Source organism: Andrena cerasifolii, chromosome 8, assembly GCF_050908995.1.
Source record: "Andrena cerasifolii isolate SP2316 chromosome 8, iyAndCera1_principal, whole genome shotgun sequence".
Lineage (NCBI taxonomy): Eukaryota > Metazoa > Arthropoda > Insecta > Hymenoptera > Andrenidae > Andrena > Andrena cerasifolii.
Genome location: NC_135125.1, coordinates 9,402,594 through 9,424,288, shown reverse-complemented (window position 1 = coordinate 9,424,288; position 21,695 = coordinate 9,402,594). Strand labels below are relative to the sequence as shown.

The 21,695-nt window shown below is 45.9% G+C and overlaps 1 protein-coding gene across 2 annotated transcripts in view; it reads right to left on the bottom strand.

Moving 5' to 3' along the window:
• Fax (failed axon connections) overlaps nucleotides 1-21,695 on the bottom strand; it is a 38,632-nt gene extending 16,937 nt beyond the window's left edge. Inside the window, exon 1 of one of the 2 annotated variants that reach the window (XM_076817692.1) lies at nucleotides 21,066-21,695. In XM_076817692.1, coding sequence (XP_076673807.1) covers nucleotides 21,066-21,413 — 348 coding nt within the window. In that variant the 5' untranslated portion in view covers nucleotides 21,414-21,695. The remainder of the gene's footprint in view (nucleotides 1-21,065) is intronic. The other variant, XM_076817693.1, reaches the window with a different exon arrangement.

Sequence of the window (21,695 nt, the reverse complement as noted above, 5' to 3'; positions counted from 1 at the left end):
GAGCTAGATACTAAGCGAGTCCGATTCACACTGAAGGACTTCGATGGAATTCAGAAAAAAAACGTGAAAAATATGGCGTAAAGTTTCGTCACACTGGGTACCATTTTCGAGATTAATTTTGAGAAATATGTGAAGCAGACCAGGGCCGAATTAAGCGCTTCAGAAGCCCTAAGCACTTAAAAGATGCTGAAGCTCCCTTATACAATGTGCGATTCCTCAGGAATTTCCAATAATTTCACTAAAAAGTGTTTCCAACATAGATTTTAAAATTCAGAAAAATTCTATAGTGTCCCCCTTCCTCCCGATGCCCTAACGTGTTTATTTTGCTTATTAGTTAATCCAGCACCGAAGGAGGCGAATGCTCCACCTGATTTATAATTAAAAATTGGTAAAAAAAAAATGTTACGGTGTCACTTTGACTCTGTCGTACCACCCCTTTGGAATATACTCAGTGTGTACTTAATTTCAGATTAAGTTCGTGGTGGATAGGGATGGAATTGTTGGGAGTTCGACAGCAGTGAATATGAGTAGCGTGGAAAATGGCCATGAAACAAGAGTGTTTCTATTTCTACGCTGTTGTGCAGGCGAACGTGCAAGACAACGTTCCTTCATTCACGGTGCAATGAACCCCCGCGACAAAACGAATTTCTCGCGCTCGAGGAATGTCAGCGCTGCCCGTGGAGTCTTTCAAGCGTTCCACCGCGATAAGATAAGCAGTAATGAGGTTCAATTGGAAGATTAATTAATTAAGACCCGCGGCAAAGGGGATAAATTGGGTACATTGCGGTGGTATGCCGGCGCGAGGCGCGCGTAAGCCGCAGCAAACGGGCATGTGGGCCTTCGCTGCAACTCGGAAAGAACGAGAAAGCAGAGTTCACGGCGGGGAGAGAGCTAAAGCTCCAGCTTTCCACGAGCGTGCGGGATGTTGGCGGCCAGGAACGGGGAGACTGGATCGGAAGATAAAAGTAAGGCGGCCCAAAGAAAACGTGGAAATGATAATTGCGCGATGAGGGTGTTTGTTAATGAATATGGACGACTTAACGAACGCCAGGGGCCTGACGAAAAAACGGCCCCATGCGCGGCCACATTGTAATCTAATTAAAGGCTAATTTAATTACGGGCGGGGCCTGATCGTAACAGCTGCTGTTAACGGAACCGTTCAATTTCCCCCGGCGGCTCTGGAGTTATGTAATTCCATTAAAGTAACACACACACACACACCGCGATACGTAGAAATAGATTGTCCTGCGAGATTCGCGATGATCTGGCCGCCGAGGAATTTCTTGGCACAGTTGAATGCACTTTATCACGCTTCCCCGTAGATCGCAATGCCAGGCTTTCGATTCGTCCACGTTAACGGCTAAATAACTCCACCCTTCTTCTAAGCAACGCAACACGCATCTCGGAATTGGATTCCTCGCGAGGCAACGAATCGAAAAGGAACGATAAACATCCTTTCTCCGGTTTCGAAGGTGCGCGACGGATCCCTTAAGGGGTTACATCCACCTAGAGGTCCAGAAAAAGCATACAAGTTCAGGAATTTTTTTTGGAAAAAGTGTAAGTGAAAATCTTGCGCAATGTTTTTCTACTAACAGATACATCTTTTAACTATATTATTCTAAATTTTCATGAGATATTATTATTAAGTAAAGGAGATAGCGGCTTGGATATGAGTCGTGTTTCTTTTTTAAGCATTAGCTGGTGGACATTCCCTAGGCTAAATGATATATCTGAAACTAAAAAATTCAAATAGATTTTAAAAATAAATAACTTTCAGAAGTATCTGACGTTCTCATATTTTTAATTTTTGCTTTCAATTTTACTATAATAGAAATACTTACAAAGCCTTCTTGAAAAAAAGAAAAACTTTCCACGAAATTCGATATTGCAACTTCAAATGGTCGCCCTTTTTTACCAAAATACAATATTAAAATTTGGAGAACGTCAGGTACTTCTATCAGTTATATATTTTTAAAATCTATTTGAATTTTTGCTTTCAGATACATCATTTAGCCTAGGGAATGTCCACCAGCTAATGCTTACAACAACAAAAACACGACTCACATCCAAGCCCATATCTCCTTTAGTTAATAACAATATCTCGTGCAAATTTAGAATAATACAGCTAAAAGATGTATCTCTTAGTACAAAAACAGTGTGTATAATTTTCACTTACACTTTTCCCAAAAAAAAATCCTGAACTTGTATGCTTTTCCCGGTCCTCTAGGTGGATGTAACCCCTCAAGGTGTGCGCGCCTGTAGCGGGTAGAATTGAACTGGCGATTTTCTCGAAAACGAAGCTTCGCGCGACAACACTTCGTCCCACACTTTCCACTCCTACTCTCGCGTAGGATCGTGTAGGTACCTCCGCTTTATGGGGCACCCAGTGCAAGCCTAATTTTAGACAACGCTAACCTTGGACAAAGCTGAGGGCCGACGTGCGCTGTGGCATTAAACTCGAACGAAAGGTGAAGAACCGCTCTATAAATATCCCATCGATGCACAAGTAAAGGATCGAATAAATAGAACAATAATAGCCGCGGTGCGAGATATAATTAGACGATCGGCTAAACGCTCGCCGCGACGGAGAGTGCGTAGATCACCATATTTCATTGATATCCCGTCGAGTATCTCGCGCGCCATAAATCTCCGTTATTTCTTTCCCCCGACGTGGCGCGAACGAGGAGAGGAGGCGCAGCGTTTCAGTTGCAGCAGCATCGTCGTTAGCGCTCGTTAGTCGCGACCGATAAGTAAACAAGCGGATTAATGCCAACTGGGGAGAATGAAAGAGGCGGCTCTGCTGCAACAGACGCTGAAGGGAATCCATCGGACGCTTCCCGCGGGTTTCCCGTCCAGCGGAGGGCCAGAGGTTAAACGGCCCGGGCCACTTCCGAAACGAGCGTCGCCCGCGAAGGTGGCCGACTCGGGTGGCCCCGCATCGCGGCAACATCGCGGCGGAGAAAAAGGGGACGGATGTGGGACCAAGAGGACGTCGATTGGCCGCTCGCTAATCAAGCTCCTTGGGACAAAGTGACCGACGCGCGACGCTCCTCTTCTTCGTCGCCTTCTTTCCATGCCTTTCTCCTCGTCTCCTTCGTCCTCCAATCGACCCTCCTCCGCCGTCCTACACCCAGACACATCAGGATCCCCCCCTTCCTCGGTCTCTCACATCGATTGGCGCTCTCTCTTTGTTCCCCGGCGCAAGATATACGCACAATCGCGACTCCAGAGGTCTCGTCGCTATTTTAAGAAACCGCTGCCCCCGCATTCGTTCCGCCGACTTTATTTCTGCTGCGATATAAACCGCAGCGAGAAGATACGCCTGGACGCGCGAGACTGTCCCGGATCCGAGCGTCGTCTGGGTATCGGGCGATTAACCCGATGTCGCTGATAAAGCGCGAGATGCTCGTGGGATTTACGACGCGAAAATAGACGTCGAAATCGGGACGGCGCTTCGATTTTTAGGAAAGCCGACTTTGAAAACTTGGGGTTGCGCGGGAAACTACTCCAGGTCGCTTGAATGGACTCTGAAGTATTTTATTCTTGCGGTACCTAATATAAATAATTATCGAGGTAAGTCGGCTAATATAAGCGACGATGTTCGACGAGGTTCTTGAGAATGCGGGTCAAAACGGACCCAGTTGCCGTCGCCCGAGGATTAAAGTGGAATCGTCTGATATACGACGGGTAGAGGAAAAAACGAGGAATGTCCATTTATCGTCCTTCTGCGATTTATAGCAAATTTCGCTGGTGGCAGCTGGGGCTACAGAACTGTGCAATCACAAAGGGTATAAAGATCAAGTGCCTCGGTAAGCAGCTAAAAGTTTTGGAACCTAATAGAAGTAGAAGTTTCTTTTTTTTTCAGTAATCTGGCATATTAAAATAATATAAAACAATTATTATTTTATTGCTTATTTTTTCTGGTGCCTAATTGGGGTATAAGCTTCGTAAAGAATGCAGATAAATTCACTGAACCTTGTTTCTTTACTAGTGGACTAAAGTATTGAAGCTTAATTTTCTCGATAAAGCTGTTCTGCGTCAGATATTTTGGTGGAGCCCAGTTATTACGTAATATATCTTTAGCACGCTGTATACGCATGTAACGTATACGCAACCGAACGATAAGACGTCGAATACGTACACATATATTATTCAAGTACATACTGTTGCATCACTCGTAACGAAAGCCTCCCTCGATTCCCTTGACTCATGCACTGACTTTACGATACCTTAACCAGATATTGCAGGTTTCTCGCGAAAGCTCTGCCCGTCAAGCTCGAGGACATTCGAGCTTGAAGAACCGAAATCCCCATTATTATAGCGTTGACGATATAGCTGCCTAGGTATATTCCAACGTGCCTACGGAAACTAGGTGCCTCAAGCTCTATATTTCTTGCGGCGTATCTATTCTAGCGAAGTCCTCGTAAAGCAGTATGGTTCTACGACGTCGCCGGACTTAATATTTCATAAGTCCACGCGCAAGAGTCGGAGAAGTTGCAGACTCTGTTCATGTGCTCGGTGGACGTGATTTACATGAACGCGTCCGACGTTAACAGGAAACTAATTCTACCCACTAACCGCTGCGGAGACAGTAGAAGAAGAAGAGATCGAGGCAAACGAAACAGAAACTACTAAAGAAAGGTACAAAGTAAAACACTCATCGATATACCACATCTAAGTACTACAACACTACGCATGACCATTTTTTTTAAACACTTCGAGTGGCGTCGACTTGTCTTGCCTCCGCGAGAATAGTTTTTGGGAATTAATTAAGCTTGGATCTCGTTCCCTAGAATTTGCACAAAATTTTCCCGGCAATAGCGGTCGTTGGGCTTGACCAGTTTAAAGGGCGTTTTACAGAAGTTTGCGTCACTCGAAGTGCTAATAAAATTCAGTGTTTAAACAGCATTCTTGCAATTATTTGCACCACCCAGCGTTGAAGTCCAATGAGAAACGACTCGATTGGCGCGCGTTTTTTTTTATCACGAATGTCAAAGCGAGGATAAACGAGTGGTTTGAAGACGAGGGGAAGAAACGATCGATGCCATCGATCGTTTGAAAATAAAAATAGGCTGTACACTTGAAACGATCGACCGGTTGTTGCACACGTTCCTCGTACTGCGCCCCACATAACAGAACTTTTCCGCTCGCGGCAACGAGAATGCACGAAAATACACCGCGATACACGTACGCATGGGGCATCGGGGGCATGGTGTCGCGAATCGTGACGACCCGTTGCACCAGGTGCACTCTCCTTTATTTTTTATGGATTTAAATTCCGTGTGAGTCAGACAGTTTCTCAGCTGCGACGATTATGGCACCATATACGGCGTTACGCGCGCCACAGAGATAAATGCGTTATCAGAAGCTACTGGAATCGAGCAGGGGCGGGCTTGAAGATTTGGCGCCCCTAGGCTAACAAGCGTCTGCCACCCTTTCCGTGAAATAGCATTAAATGTTTAAATTTAAATGAGCCTAGACAATTTGGAAATTAATTCAATACGCAACTCGCATATGAGTTATTGGTCATTCGCTACGTGGAAAAAAAGGAATTGTTTTTAAAGTTGTATCAAGCTTCTGTGTTTAAACCTTTTCCAATTTCTTTCGCTCAAAATTTGTCGCCCTCCATAATTTGCCGCTCTCCGAAATTTGACACTACCCCAAATCTGTGGATCTCCAAAATTTTGTCACTTTCCAAAATCTGATGCTCCTCATAATTTCCTCCCCTCCAAAATTTAATGCTTCCCAAAAATTTTCGTTCCCAAAGTTTTGCAGCACCCCAAAATGTATTACTTCCCAACATTTATCGCTCACCAAAATTTGCCGCTCCCCAAAATTTGTTATTCCTCAAAATTTGACGTTTCGCAAGGTTTGCAGCTCCCCAAAATTTATTACTCCCCAAATTTTGATCGCTCCCCAAAAATTTAATGCTCCCCAAAAATTTGAGCTCCCCAAAAATTTAGTGCTCCCCAAAATGTGTCGTTCTCCCAAATTTATTACTCCCCAAAATTAATCGTTCCCCAAAAGTTGCCACCCTCAAAAGTTAGATGCTCCCCAAAATTGTATGCCCCCCAAAATTTGTCATTCCCCATTCGCAGCTCCCCAAAATTTGTCGCTCCCAAAGCTTTGCCACCCTAAGCTGTAATCCACTTATCCTCTACCCAAATCCACCCCTGAAACCGAGACTAGCAGCGTTCGAATCGCTTACAACTAAACACAAACTTACTAAAACTGAAACCACCCTATTCACTTTTACTTTTTCTTCGAAAGATCGGTTAAAAGAATATCGATTTCAATACACTAATTTCCATGAAGCAGGTACTACTAATTTCTTGGAGACACCTATAGTTTCAAGTGAAGACGATAATTCTCCCCTTACCTATGGATACCTTTTCTACTATACACTGTTCCCATGTGTTCGCCCATTACTGACACGCGAGGTAACTAGCGTGGCAGAATACTCGGAGCAAACACTTCCTAGTTGTCGATACCATTATTACATCCCATCCAGATAAATCACCATCGAGCAGTAAATTTCAATTACACACGATAGGGCTGTGTCCGAGGTATGCGCCCGTGTCCGTCATACGATTAACGTAAATAACATTCCAAAGAGGTAAAAGAAACGGTAACGTTAAATCCATGCTACAAATCCCCCTCGCTCGGAGCAGGTTTCTCCGGAGCAGACCTGATTACTCGCAATTTACGGCGTCGTCGGCGATGCACCAGGTGGCAGAACAGATTCGACGCGATTCAGCGCGGAGAGTGACCAGCCTCGGCTCTCCTCGCATCGGCTGCAGTAATACCGTGTAACGGGATCAGTAATATCCGTGGTATCGCGTTACAGATTACGGAGTAAGGTGTATTACACGACGCGTATGTTTATCCGTATCGCTTGCCAGCTCTCGCCTCGACGTTTCTGCGTAGTCGGAGCGACACTCGGGGAAAACAACAGCACCGGCAACAGTACTCTTTACGAGAACCCTCTATGCAGCGATCCACTCGCCCCGATCTATTTCCTGCAAACTTAGGATTACTCGAGACTCGCCGAATGTTGCTTTCGAAAAGAAGCTGAAATTGGAAAGGCCTGACCGAGTTAAAGGGGCATTTTTCAAAAGCTTGACACCGCTAAGGCGCCAGGGATCTAAATGCTCGATTATTTGAAGAAGCTTCGATAGCGTTAACCCTGGTGGATTAAATAATGAACTCCGAGCGGAATTATCGTTATCTGGTGCAGCGACAATGGAGGGGCTTCAGTGGTCTCGATTCCAGGATATACCATCCCGGTGAATCACCGGGCATGAATAATTACCGTCCAGTTCCCAGATCGTTCTGCTCGATAAGAAGCGCGCGCCGTGCCCCGGAGGACTTAATCTCGCGTCGCGTTTAGAGAATCCGCTAATTTCTGACTGCCTCGTTAGAATAAGTCCCTTTTTATCGGACGGGCCCCGTTTCCCGGGGGCGATAAATCGCCGAGTCGCCCTACTTCAACGAGCCCTCGTATGAATGCACTGTCTGTGCACCGGCCGCGAAGAAAATTGAAACACACACTTGCCGTAGTTGCGCCGCGTGCAAATGGGGGCTAAGACAACGATCCGAGTACGCTGAAGAGTACGGCGGAATCGATGCAGCGTTTCCTGCACGCTCCGTGTGTGCACGGCAAACTAGGTTTTCCCGGGAACCATGCGATGCCGTGTATTTACGTTGTTCACCGTTATTTAGTATCGGAGCAATGGTAACCAGGGCGTGCAAGTCGGTTTCACTGCAACATTGAAAAAAGTCTGCCGTGGAAACGGGCGCTAAACCGAAGCGATTTCAATCTGAACTCTTATCTGAATCAATAAGAAGTGCGCTTATCCGAATCAAAGGTCAGTTGCACTCTAACTACTTCATCTCCATTTCTGTTACATATATATATATTGTATATTGTTTAACTCCGACTTTCCAAAACCCTTAAAAACCCACTGAATTCCCTCATCCAGATGCATTACTATTCCGAAAGCCAGCAGTCTCAGTCACGGAGTCCACTTTAAAAGCAGTTGAACCTCGAATACTCTTAATTTAGTTTAATAAATAGGATAAATGTCCCAATTACTGCCAGTGTCTCTATTACTGCCACTTCATTTATTTTACTTAATAAACACGCAACGTATAAAGAATAGTGTAAAAAAGAATTTATCATAAAATTGGGACTGTTCTTCTTATTATTATAGTACATTCTTTGTATATCTATTTTTTATACATTACGTTTTTTTTAAGTGAAATAAATAAAGTGGCAGTAATAGAGACACTAACAGTAAATGGCACATCTACCCTACATTATTCATAAAACAGTACTCCTAATTATCCTGACGTCAATTGTAAGTACATAGGTAAGACAGGTGCAAGTCGGTACGTTTTACAGTATTAAATTTTTTTCATTTCTGTTTGAATTAATTACTCAGCAACAACTATGCTAAAATATACTTGGGCCCTTCCTCTTTAATATGTCGCAAGCGAAACGTTGAGAAAGTGCATGCAAAATGAATGAAAAAATGTTATTTGGACGTAAGCAAAGTGTACGCGTGCGTTTTAATTATTCATTCTAATGTGTAGAGCTATCACTGGTCTATTTGCAACTCGCCAAATCTGTGCGATACGAGCTTTAAGGTAATGGGACTGCTCTTTCGTCACCGGTCAATTTAAACTTTACAATTTAATTTAGGAGCATCGTTCAGTCGATAGAAGATCACGCCCACGCACGGAGAAGAGGCAGAGAATGCAGAAGGACCTCGTGTGCGTGCGCCTTGTTTTCCATCGACGGCCGTCAATAGGTATCGCATTATAGCGGCGCGACGCGGGTTTCCGCTCCGAGGACTGTCCATTGGAAGACGCAATACGCGATATACGCGCTCGTTCCATTGCTATATAAAGCGTGCGCGCGTTCGATTGCGGCTCTATTCATTCGGCCTGTGCCTCGTCCCGTCGCGCTCTATGAATACAGATTTACCTGTCGCTCGCAACGGGCCTCGCCTCCAATTCACGCGAGTGCTCTACCCATACAGGCGTCCGCGCTTAGAGAACGCGCTCGATTCCGCGCGGAAGCTCGCGGAGGAATTCGGGGCGAGCTCCCGGTAGAACGCTTCGAATACATTGGAACTGATGAAACGAACGAAATCGCACGGCCGAGGCAAGCGGACTAAAGCAGATTAGCACACTTTGGGTGGCGTCGGCGTTGGGGCGGATTTCTATGTGGGCTAAGTACTCGGAAAATTTTAGGGGAAACAGTTTCAAAAGCTAGCTGAATGCTTTCGTCTTCGCTGCTCTCGCCGGGCGATCTTTAAACACAGAGGTTTAATTAAACAACTTTAAAAACAATTCACTCTTCTTTCATGCAGGAAATTAGTTTTAAAATTGTCTCAACTGTTTTAAATTAAAATGTTTGGTGATCAGAGCCCGATGTAGGGGGCGCATTATTATTGGCGATATTAATCGGAAGTCTTGGAATGTTTACTTTGAAAAACAGTCTGTATAATCAAAACAGTTTTGAAAATCTTGTACATCTTAATGGGTCGATGCTGATCGAGATTGAATTCCATTTCTAACCATTCGATTTTTTCTTTGTTTAGAGTACTGAATTTCACATTAGCTCGTGCAACAGTTGGCGCGATGCGCCAGAGGAACTAGCGACAGCCTCAGTCGACCGATCAACGAGGATTGAACTCACAGCTGAAATAATAACTGGAAAAGAGACTCCGCGTGCAGCCGCCAGGCCGATAACCCGTCGAAACTCAGGCTGGCGGAGAAAAAGCGCGTAAACAAAGATTCCCGAAACGAAACAGCCGGACAGCGGCCGTTGAATTATCGCGAGCCCTTTCATCGATCCGCGATAGGCATCTGCTACCTACGATCGAATGCTAACGAGCAACCGGGAGTCGAACAAAAGACCTACGTACAGCGATTGTGAAAGTTTCTTAAAGGACGAATTAGGCGAGCTGCATTCCTGCTGCTTGAATAATTGAAATTGATAGAAGGAACTGCGTCCGCGCTTGCAAAATCGGATAGAGTATAGAGCAGTGGCGCACCCAAAGGAGGGCCAAGGAGCCCTGGCTCCCCCGAAACAAGTTTTTCTAAAAAGAAAAGAAACCTGAATTTTATTCTTTAAATAAATATTCAAAAATATTTCTGTCAATTTTATCCGTCAACTCGGCTCCCCCTAAGATTAAATCCTAAGCGCGCAATTGGTATCGAGTATCTCCCTGAAGAAGTTAAAAATAAAAATCCGAAACAAAATTAAAACCGACTTCAAGAAATAAAATATAATTTTTGTCCCTTATTTAATCCACGACTCTCATATTTTTAAGTCGGCGCCAGATTTACACAGTGCAAATGACGAGGCCCCGACTAAAAAAATATGAGAGTCGCAGCTTAAATAAGGGAAAAAATTATTTTTTACTTTTTCGTGCATTTTTATATTTTTGGAGTTGGTTTTAATTTTTTTAAAAAATTTTATTTGTAACTTCTTAGTTTTATATATATTGAGACAACATGCTGAGGAGATATGCGCGTACGTACCTAAAATAATAATAATTAGGTGACAATAGTCTTTATTATTAATCAGAACTGGCAAAATATGGGACCACCGGGGCATCGCCCTCTTTGGAATAAAAAAGATAATCAAAATCGGTCCATTTGCTGAGTTATGCGGAGACAAGCATATAAGAAAAATAAATAAATAAAAATACATACTGGTCGAATCTAGAACCTTCTCCTTTTTGAAGTCCTTTAAAGAAAGAAGTCGCCGCTGTGGAGCCGCGCTCGAACCTCTCCTTTCCTATTATCGAAACAAAGTACTGCTGCCACGAAGAACAAAGAGGGATCTCCAACGCATAGAAGAGCAACGTGCCGCGATTCACGTCGCAGCCTGCGCAAGGCGACAGCGGGCCGCACGCATAGGCATGGGAAAAATGCACTTGCTCGATGCATGCAAATTTAACAGTTCCAAGGATGTTCAGGCGCCACGAATAAATTCCCCGCGTCTGCGACTCTCTTTGTAAATGTTCCTCGCCCTCCGACAAAATTCACGGCGCAGATACAGGGGGAGGATAAAATGCCCGCGGTATTTATAAAGACGCATGAGCTTCCCATTACCTACCAGGGGCCATAAAGGTTTACAGCAGACCCAATCGTAAAACCTCCCTCGAGCCCGAAAGATCCTGCCTGCCGAGCCAGATTTGGAAATTCCCCGGGGTAAATTGCTCTGGGGGGTTGGCACCGTTAGACGCGGCGTATAATGTACGGGGGACAACATACAGGCGAGTACGTTCCACGGGAACTGTTTTAAAAGGCGACGACAGAGAGTCACCGGGTGGGGAACGCACACGGTTTACCCACATCTTCTCTACCTGCGCATTTCCGGTGATTTAAAGAGCCCGACCTGCCTCAAGCGTGAAGTAGCCGCGCATTTCCCCCCTACCTGCCCCGCTCGATGGCCGATCGACGGCGCAGTAGGCCAACCATGGTATAACAGAATGAAAGTCTTATTAACGCAATTTCACGTACTACAGCCTGGCGTAATTGCTGAATTAACACGCTTGCCAATTGGGACTAATGGAGGCGGATAATATTGTGAAATTATCCATTACTCGTTAATTTATAGATTATACCTTGGAGAGGTGTAGCGACCAGCTTAGTGCCTGCTTATTTAAACGGTGTGTAAAATATACCTCAGCGCTTATTCCCTCTCATCGCTACGCGCCTTAAGGATCTTAAGGGAGGTTCCGGTTTGAAAGTCGAATTTTTTTATTTCATTTTTCGAATGTTCAACCTTTTAGGAATACGTGTTTAAAAGGATTTTTTTTAAATTCGTAAAATTGCCGAAGGTATAGGCGTTTGAGTAGCGGGAAATGCATGGGTAACACACGACCGCTTGGCACTCACGTGAAACTTTAAACGCGTTTTTCTCCAAACAGTGTTCTTAAAATCGGTGGAAAATGTATCTCGAAAAGTTATCATCACGTTCGACTGAAACTTTTTTTATTTTGAAGAATATGTTTCCAGCTCGTGGAGAAACTAGTAAAATTAAAAAGAAATGAAAATTTATAATTTTTAAATGCGTTGGAAGGACGAGTAATGTAGGGAAAATGTGATTTCAAACTTCAAGTGTCGTTCTTTTCTCAAAAAATGTAATTTTTGTAATTTTTCCTGCCCGTTTCACGCCCTTTAGTAATCTCGCACTGTTTTTTATTTCAGTCCAAGGGTTTAGGTGCTACAAGTTCCACCGATTTGGATGACTTTTTTGACGCCTCGATTTTAACGACTCCCAAGTGCCGTCTACACTGATTAATTATAAAACGACAAATTTATTTCTATAGTTTAAGACATCCTTAATTTAATGCAAAAAGTCCCATTGAATTATACGCAGCAGTTTTCCTTTAATTAATTCCCATAGATCACCTATTTTTATGGGCTCTAGACCGGAACTGCCGCTTACGGATGTCTCGGACCTATCTTCAAAGTGATACCAAGTTGATGAAAATTTGTGAGATTGTTCTTCTTAATCTTCCTGATGTGCTTAAAAAATTTTAAACGAATTCACTAAACGGTTGCCGAGTTATAACGATTTTAATTTCCACTGATTTTATACCTGCTCTTATGGAAAGAGGCGATCTTGACTGATAAAACAGCTGAATAAATATTGAAGAAATGGTGCCAATGATTCCAATTTTTTTTTACATGTAGTGTATGAATAGATGAAAATATCTGCCGAGTTTCAATTGTTTTCACCACACCGTTTTCGAGACATAAATTATAACTCGAGAAAATTGTGAATTTAGGGCATTTTCAGAGCCAAAAGTTTAGGAAATAATGCTTGAAGAAGCATTTGTAAAGTGAAAAATACACTTCTAGGAGTAAAAATAACACTCCAACTGTCTTTCGAGTTCCTTACATCTAGATTTACTATACGTAAGACGTAGATATTCAAGTATTTATAATTTCATATACTTTGGTCTAATATTGTACGACTTTAAAATAGTAATGTCCACAATCTTGCTGGGTGTATCCCCAGGTTCTGGATTTGAAGGGAGACACTTCCGAGGGGAACCTAGCGCCGCAGCCTGGAGGCTTTCTGCCCAAAACACTACCTATATAGCTGTGAGATTAATTGCATTGCTCGAAACCTTAACCCCTGCTGTTAAGGCGTTACTGCATAGCAGAACTGAAGAAATATCGTCACACCTCCTAATCTAACCAATCTTGAAGAGGCCTTCTTCACGGCAATGAGGTGCGAGACGCGAGGGTAGTAATAACTTACGCGCCTTAATAAAACTCAACAAAGAATATGGTTTATTTAAGGATGTAACACCAAAAACTTCTTTAGAGTAAGCAATATTTAGCGGACGAAAAGCACAACCGCTCAAGACGCTTGTGCTTCAAACCGAATGCCGTCAACGGTCGCGTTCCTTCCCAATCCGAAAAAGATGCGTACCGCGTGCAAAAATAAGGAAAAACCCCGAGTCCTAAGACAGGGGAGGTTTCGTCGCCTGGCAAAGTCCAAAAGCCACGAAACCTTCGGTTGAACTTTATTACCCTACCTGGTCTTCTGCTTCGCTCGAAGTCCAGCGCTACGCACGCTACAGCAATATCTCCTTCCCAAGGCCTACATACCGTCAAGGACCCAGTTCCTGATCGGAACCCAATTCCTGATCAGTTTAGGAAGATAAACCAAATAACAAGCTAATTACGATACAAATTCATTCCAACAAATTACTAAATAATTATGAAGTATTTTTAAATTTATACGCAAAATTTGATAGCTCGTAGTGCGAAGGTGATCAGAAATTGTTCCCTTTGCATTTTTCACTTTCAAAGTTAAATTATAAAATAACTATTACGCGTGCACTTTTTTAACTACCAAATTAAAGATAAAACATAGATTTACTGAAATAACAGAAAAATCTTTTAAATTTGGTTAAGTTTTCCCTTTACACGTTTAAAAACCGCGGTAGTTACTCTCAAGTGATCAGAAACTGGGTCCTTGACGGTAATGTGTATGAGAAGAGCACAGCACGCCTTTAACTCGGGTGTCCAATAGACCTTGCTCCCAAGCCCTACTCGCTACGTTTCACGTCCCTTGCTCGTCCTACCGCCGGTGCGGACAGTTTTCCTACGACGAGTCCTGCTCATCAAACCACACTGAAGGGCTAGGAACTGTGCTCCGAGTTCTGCTGATAAAGAAACTCGGACCGCAGTTCGTAGGTCCCTTTCGCCAGGGGTTTTACTAATTTCCCATAAAATTCAGTTGTAAAGTGCCAGCTGCGTTGTAACTATCTAAACTTGGCGGAATTCGTTCGACAGGGTTTGCGCAGGAATTCGTGGGAGAGAGTGCTTTAAATGCCCGCTTCCTGTCGATGTCTGAAGGTCAGTCCCATGGTTTACCAGCGCGAAAATAGGCCCCGAACGATTCGAACGGGCAATCAATCAATCGCGCAATTCAGCCGCTCAATTGAACTGCAACGATAGCTCAATCAGTAACGCTCGGGCCGAACGATTGACGATAAATATCGCGAAAGGTGTTCGTGTCGCAAGGACTTCTCTCAACCTAAATACCGCACGGCAGAACTTTGCTATCTATCGCGAGCTGCGCTCCCCGGGAGCCCCGTGACTCGGCTCGTTCCATGGCTCGTTAAATCCAGACCCAGCCCGTAACTGAAAACGACATAGGCTGTGCGTTCCCTTTGAAACGTCTTCGCTGAAAGAATTCCGACGCCCCCGTAACCTTCCATCCTGCGCTCGCCGCGCGTTCCGTAATCCCCGGCCGATCCTACATTCCTAAATGTAGCGCAACACGCGAGACCCTAGCCGCGGCGAATTTCTACGAAACGCCCTCTGCAGAGGAGCTCTTAAAACCGCGCCAGAACCGAGGAATTTAATTCCGATACGTCCCGCCGAACCTAAAATCTCCAGGCAGTAATTAAGAAAATAAAAGCAGCATCGCGAGCCGAATGTTTTCCTCTTCGAAGTCTCATAAGTCACCCTTAAAAATGCAGTTTCGACGCGGCGCGCACGCACGTGTATATTTAAGATTACCGGAGCGAGATGCACGCGACCTCGATCGAATTCGCGCCAGCGTTTTTCTCGCAACGAGATCCGCTTTCTCTCATTACGCCGCCATGAAAGTATAATGCTTATGCTCGATGGAGCACCGAGAGATCCTTCGGGCACGGAGGTCTGCTTATTGCAAAAGTGCGAATGCGCCGGCCCCCCCCGCTTTGCCTCGCCCTCTGTGCCCACCATTCCGCCACTCTGCGCCGCGCGGTTTGCAATTATAACGCGTCGCTTTCGCAGTCGACTTTTCGTGCCCGGTATGCGGCGCGGATATACCGGCCGCGAGTAAATTGGACCGGAAACGAGTTTAGCGTGATGGAGAAACGTCGGAAACAATCGATTGTCCCGGGAGCACAAATGGCTCGACCGGCGAACCTGATGAGGGCATGCGCGCCACGTACGCTTCGTTCCACGCACTCGATCGCGTTACAGCCCCCCCCCTCTCTCTCTCTCTGCGCGGTTCCGTTCGCCAAAAAGCATCGCGCCGATCACCGGCGATATTAATTCCTTCATTAGCGATGCTTCGCTGCTGCGAGCTAAATGCTTGATAATTCTATGAAAATTATGGGAGATAATTCAGTTTCGGGGGGCTCCTATACGTAGCTTCGGAATATATCGGAGATTTATACTGTTGGAGGCCCCGGGCCTCCTCAATTTTTTTTCTTTCAGCTGCCTGAAATTTAATATTTAACCCTTAACTGGTACACTGTTTTTGGCAAACGTGGCTGGTATACCGGGGTCGTGGCAGACCCCAAATAAAAAAGGACACGGAAATTTGTAAAGTCCACCCTGAATCAACCTCTATGAATATTTTGTTGTTAGGTAATGTGTAAAATAATAGGAACCTAGAAGGTTAAACTGTTATTATAAAATTAATTAGGAAAACAGTTTACAAGCTTAGGCAGCCAAAAATTTTGCAGCGAGCTTCGCGTGCCTGGGGTCACGAGCGACCCCAAGATACCAGTTAAGGGTTAAAAAGCAGTATTTTTTATTTCCGCAACTATAACTAGACCGCTTTTTATATCGCTGTTCGCGAGGAGGGAGGTTTTGAAATGGGGCCCGCAAAGGCCCCGAGCTTGCGCGTGAATCCGGCCCGGTTGAGAGAGACGCGAGAGATTCAATGATTTCGAGGAATGCCACCGGCTAATATCGCCGCATGCGGCTGCCAAGGAAACAGTGGAGAAAGGGAGAAGTATCTGATAAATTGGCACAATTTCTCGCCGTTCCCGTGTCCCGCCGACTTTCGCGCCGAAAAGCGCGGCGTCCTGCCAAGAAAGCGTGAGAAGCCAGACAGAGAGAATTCTTGTTGCAGATTTTTTCATAACCCACATTTATGTGGCAGACACGGCTGCCGCGCGTCTAGCGCAGCCTCGAAACCGCTGGTGTCTCTTCCTCCTCTTTGTTTCGCAATGGCATGCGAACTATGCGCAGTGTTTCAAGGACTTCGAAATGCGCGCGGAAAGAATCAACGCTTTACGACCACCCGGGGTGTTCCTTTGTCGCGACACGGTGCAGGTTTAGTTTTAGCGCTTCAAGCGCGTCGAGGAGGCGCGATTAGATAAGCATTTACCCCACCGATGACCCGAGGACGATATCCAGATTTTACCGTTGCACCTAACGACTCTCAAGGAAGCTTAAATATACCTGGGAAATAAATCGGACGGATTTTAATCGCCCCTCGATTCGACGTTCCAACTGTTTTTATTCCCCAGCGAAAATGGTAAAATTCTTCTCGGGGCACGGAATAGGAAGATAGGCGAAACAAGCCAGATAGCGAGGAATCTCGGTGACGGCGGAGCGTGAAACGTATCCGACAGATAGAAAGCATTTCTTGGAAATGATGCGCGCTGTACGCGCCGGGGCGAAATTGGTCAAGCTGGCCAATTGATCCGGGCCACTCCGCGCGTGTTATTTATACCTATCTTGGTAATGATTAGTTCAATAGGGACTTCCTCCGTATTACCTGCGACCTCTTTTGTTCCAGTTCTGCCGTTTTACTTATTGGGACGAGCGTTCGTTACGAAAGCGTTACCACGATCCGCGGCGCGAGGGAATGCAGAATCTATAATCGTTCGGGCTGGATCCGGCGCGGGAACAAAGGAAAGATTTGCCCGATCCCGTGGAACTGCGCATCCTTCGCAGGACGATGCTGCGAAACCAGCGTTTCCTCCGACGATCGAAAGAACCCAATCACAGCGGGGCGTGCGCTAGGAGTCATGAACGGGGAAGCCAGAAGCGGGTACCGGAAGTGTAGGCGTCGGTAACACTTGACAATCGTGGCTGATAAATTACATAAAGTGCAATCGTCCCCCCTCTGGCGAGGCTAAAAATACCCACGCCGAAGGAACGTGGCTTTTTCGATCTCGCTAAAAGTGCGGGACCGCGGAAATTTATTTTAGTCGGATAATAAAAAAGTGGTACCCGATTGTTTTTTTTTTTTAAAGGACAGTTGTAACGTTATCGAGAAGGGGAACGGGAGATACAGCCACGGAATTGGGCAGAAAATATCAGCCTCTGGAAATCTGCTCTTCGGGACCGTCTACGAACACTATCTGCACCCTCGTGAAAGCGGGGGAAGCGTTATGTTCAACAGATGTCGCGGGAAGACCCCGAACGGCAGAGCCGTCGAAGAGATGAAAAAGAACACCACGCAGCCCGCCCGCCCTCCACGCGGCCCAGGTCGAGAGCTTCCAAAAATGCCTCTAAAGTGGCGACCACCATGGGACAGGATTCCATTCGTACCATCCGACCCGAGCGACGTACAACAATGTACACAAAGAGAACCTCCTGTCCCATAAATAGAAGCTCCAGCATAATTTGTAGGCTCCACTAATTTTTATCAAATCAAATAAACACAAGTGTGATTAGATTAAGAGACGAAGTATTACGTTGTTGTTAGCCCTATTTTACAACCCCCGAAATTTATAGGGTATAAATTTTAGTACGGAATCGTATTTTAGTAGAGTATTCGCACCGAAAGTATTTTATTTTTATTACCGCGCGCAGCTTAAACTCTCTCCGGACCATTACCGTGGACCTTAGAACCGCAACGGTTTCTACACCGTAATCGTGCCCCAGCTACATTCCCCCTTTATTTACCTATTATCGTCCTTCGTTCCATTCGACGCAGCACAAAACGCGCCGTTACCATTGTATCGCTTTGTCGCACAAATTCCCTAATGAAACGATGCGATTACTCTCTATCGCCGTGTACTCGGTAGGCGCGCGCGCGCGCGCCCCGAGTATCCCCCCTCCGCGTCACCAGCGGCGGTATAAATAAAATCGCCGCAAAAACGCGCGTAAACAGCCGCGCCGAGGAGATACGTGTTGCGAGGCGTGCGCCTTGAAAACAAGAAATGTATCTCTGGCCGGCTGGAAAAGAGTAATCGCATCCGTGAGCGCGCAAGTGTGCCGTCTCGGCGACGCGTGATAAAAATACGAGTGCTCGGCTGCCGATTTCTCGTCGAAAACGAGCCTGGTATTTAAAATGTTAATACAACGGAGGTTCGTTTCGGTCGCGATTATCGATTGAACGGAGCATTGTTTCACCGCGAGCCAACAGCGGGGCACATGGTTCACCCTCGAATCACAAATGCGAGGTGCATTCTAACCCACCCTGTATACGGGTCTCTCAGAAGATTAAGTGATTAACGTCACAGAATAAAAAGTTTGAGAAGAATCTATCCAGTAGTTTGTACGCTATAGATTCCTGAAAATACCGGTGGTTTGCGGGCCTCCGAGGGAGAAAGCCTGTTAAAAGGAACCCCGGCTCTCGGCTAGTGGTGGAGAATTATCGATAGTATATCGATAATTATCGATAGTTTTCAAAATCGATAGTATATCGATAATTATCGATAGTTTTCAAAATCGATAGTATATCGATAATTATCGAGTTTTCAATATCGAAAGCTATCGATATTTTTATATGACTATCGATGGTGATCGATAGTCTTCTTCCCCCCACTTCCACTCTGTTCGTGTCCAGAATAAAAGCAAAAAATTTTGACCTAATTGTTTTTTTTTAAATAAAAATCAATGGTTATTTTCGTACGCTACTTTTTTTTTTAAACACTTCCTATATTCTTCATTTTGAATTCTCTTCTATTTGACATTGAACATCAATTATATTCAACTGTTGCTAATTTTTTCCAATAAAGATGACGATTATTAATTATTATACGCTTGTAATATGTAGGTATATACATGATAGTGGATTTATGTTACGGAAACAATCGATAATTATCCATAGTAGGGATCAAACTATCGATTACTATCGACCACCATCGACAGTCACGACCATCGATAATTCTCTACCACTACTCTCGGCTGACGTGCGAATCACGTCGAGTCAGGCCCGGTGCATGGCCAAAGCCCGCAGGGGTCTAGCGCGCGTCCTTCTCTACCCCTCCGAAAACGGAGCGCGCAGGATCAAGGCTCACGAGGGCATATCTCGTTCCGGTGTGTTCAACTTGGAAGCCCTCCAATGGGCTTCCCTTTACTCGCTCCCCCACGCGACACACCACCGCTGGAACCAGTTTTAAAAGTCCACAGGAATGCATACCCCGCCACCACCGACGGGAGCCTTTCACCTCTTTCGCGAGAAAATGTATTTTCATGTTTTCGATCGCGTGCGTCCGGCATCCCGCTCCCTTGCTCTCGCGTACTGGGCTGGACACAAAGTATTATGGCTCGAAAACGCCGCGACGCAGAGAAATCGGTTACTAAACGGTTCCTGTTTATTGTTCGCTGTTTGGAACGTTGGATCGAAGTCGAGATAACAAAGTACGAAGGAGAATATTACTGATCGTCCGTAGGAAAGTTTTGTTTTGTTTCGTATGGATCGATTAGTATCATCGCGCCTTAGTTTCGGATAAGAGAGTAACGCGTCTGACGTTAGTCATGGATTGTTGTCCGTGTGTACGCAAGTATCGCGTGCATAATAGGCAGATTCTTGTGTGTTCAGTTAGTGCATATGTACGCGAGATTACACGCTTAAGCTTTGCCCCCGAGAAAGGAGCCGTTGGGGCACGTTATCACTCCCGCTTGTCTAAATCCCCGGATGTAAACAGCACGGTTTCTATAAATATTTGCGCGTGAAATGCAAGGTAGGCTACCGAATGGCCGCGTATCGGCTATGGGAAACAAGATGTAAACCTAGTACGCGCGAACGCGTCGCGACGGAATGCGAGGCACGTAACCGCGCCGTCAGATTGCAATAGCAAATAGCTTCGTAAAGCAATCGATAAACAAACAGGAAACTTTTCATGCACCTAGCACTGTCGCGATCGAAAGAAACATGCAAACATTTCCCCCTAGCTTTCAGCCGAGAAAAAATCGATATCGTGGGAGTACACCTCGGCCATCTGTGAAAATCGTTCGTCGGACGAAAGCGGCTCGCACTCCGTGTCTCGGGGCCCCCGATCGAAACGAGATTCTAATTGCGCACAAACAGACGCAAAGCGAGCCGAGAAGCGCATTTAAACATTGCTCTGAGCGCACAAAGGTTGACAAGAGTCGCCATGTTGAAATAATCCACGCAGGATCCACCTCCAGCAGGCTTTCCTCGAGCCTTGTCAAACCGATCGGTTTAATAGGATCGTATGCTTAATTCCTAGCTCAACAGGAGGATCGAATCCCGCTACAGAAGTTGTACACCGCGTTCCAAGTTCAGGTGAATTTGCACAGCCACCGAGACGAGCTGGTTCGGTACGTTTCCTACTCGCACGGCGGAGACTAGGTGAGCGCACGGCGACCGTGCGACTATCAAACGTGTCCTAACGTGTCCCGGCTCGGCTGTACAAATTGACCTTTACGCGGAAGGAACACGACGCCCGAGGTGCGATCTCGAGAGCATTGTACTCTCATCGATCCCCTCCAGGCCGGTTCCTCCGCGAGGAATTGACGGAGTTCGAAAATTCCTCGGCCCCGGCGAGAGGGAAATGCGTATATGGTTAAGGACAAACAAGACAGACGCTCACCTCGTATCTGATGCCGTTGAGCCGCAACCACGTCTCCACCTTGAGGCAGTACGGCGATATGGAGGGCAGAAGCGGTGTCCGGGAGAACTGATACAGATAAACAACGTCCTTCTCGTAGTTGGTCTTGTGCACGCCAGCAGCCTTGGTCGGCGCCGAGGATGCCGTTGCGGCCGCGGCGTCCCCAGCCTCCTCTTTCTTCCCACTTTCCTCCTTCTTCGCCGCCGCATCCTTCTCCTCCTGTTTGTTGTCCGGCGGCATCTCGTCCTTCAGCGCCTCCTTCATCTCCTTCACGTCCTTAATCTCCTTGCTCTCCGGCCCGGTGTTCTCTGTCTCCGTTGCCGTCGTCATCTCGGCTCTCTCTGTTGCTTCCCTTTCGCGCAGCTTCCGTACCGGGCTCTCGGTGAAACGAAACGGGACGCCGCTTCTCCTCGTGCGGGCGAGCGAAACGATGACCGTCGACGGGGGAGGGAGGGGAGGGGGCAAATATTCTCGAGGCGACACTGGGAGCCAAACTCTCTCGAAGACAGCGCGCACCACACAAACGTACGCCGGGTACTCGTCGATCCCTCTGACTTCGCCGGCCGGTTCCTTCTAGTCGCTGCCCCGTTCTGGCCACCGCGGGCCGCTGTG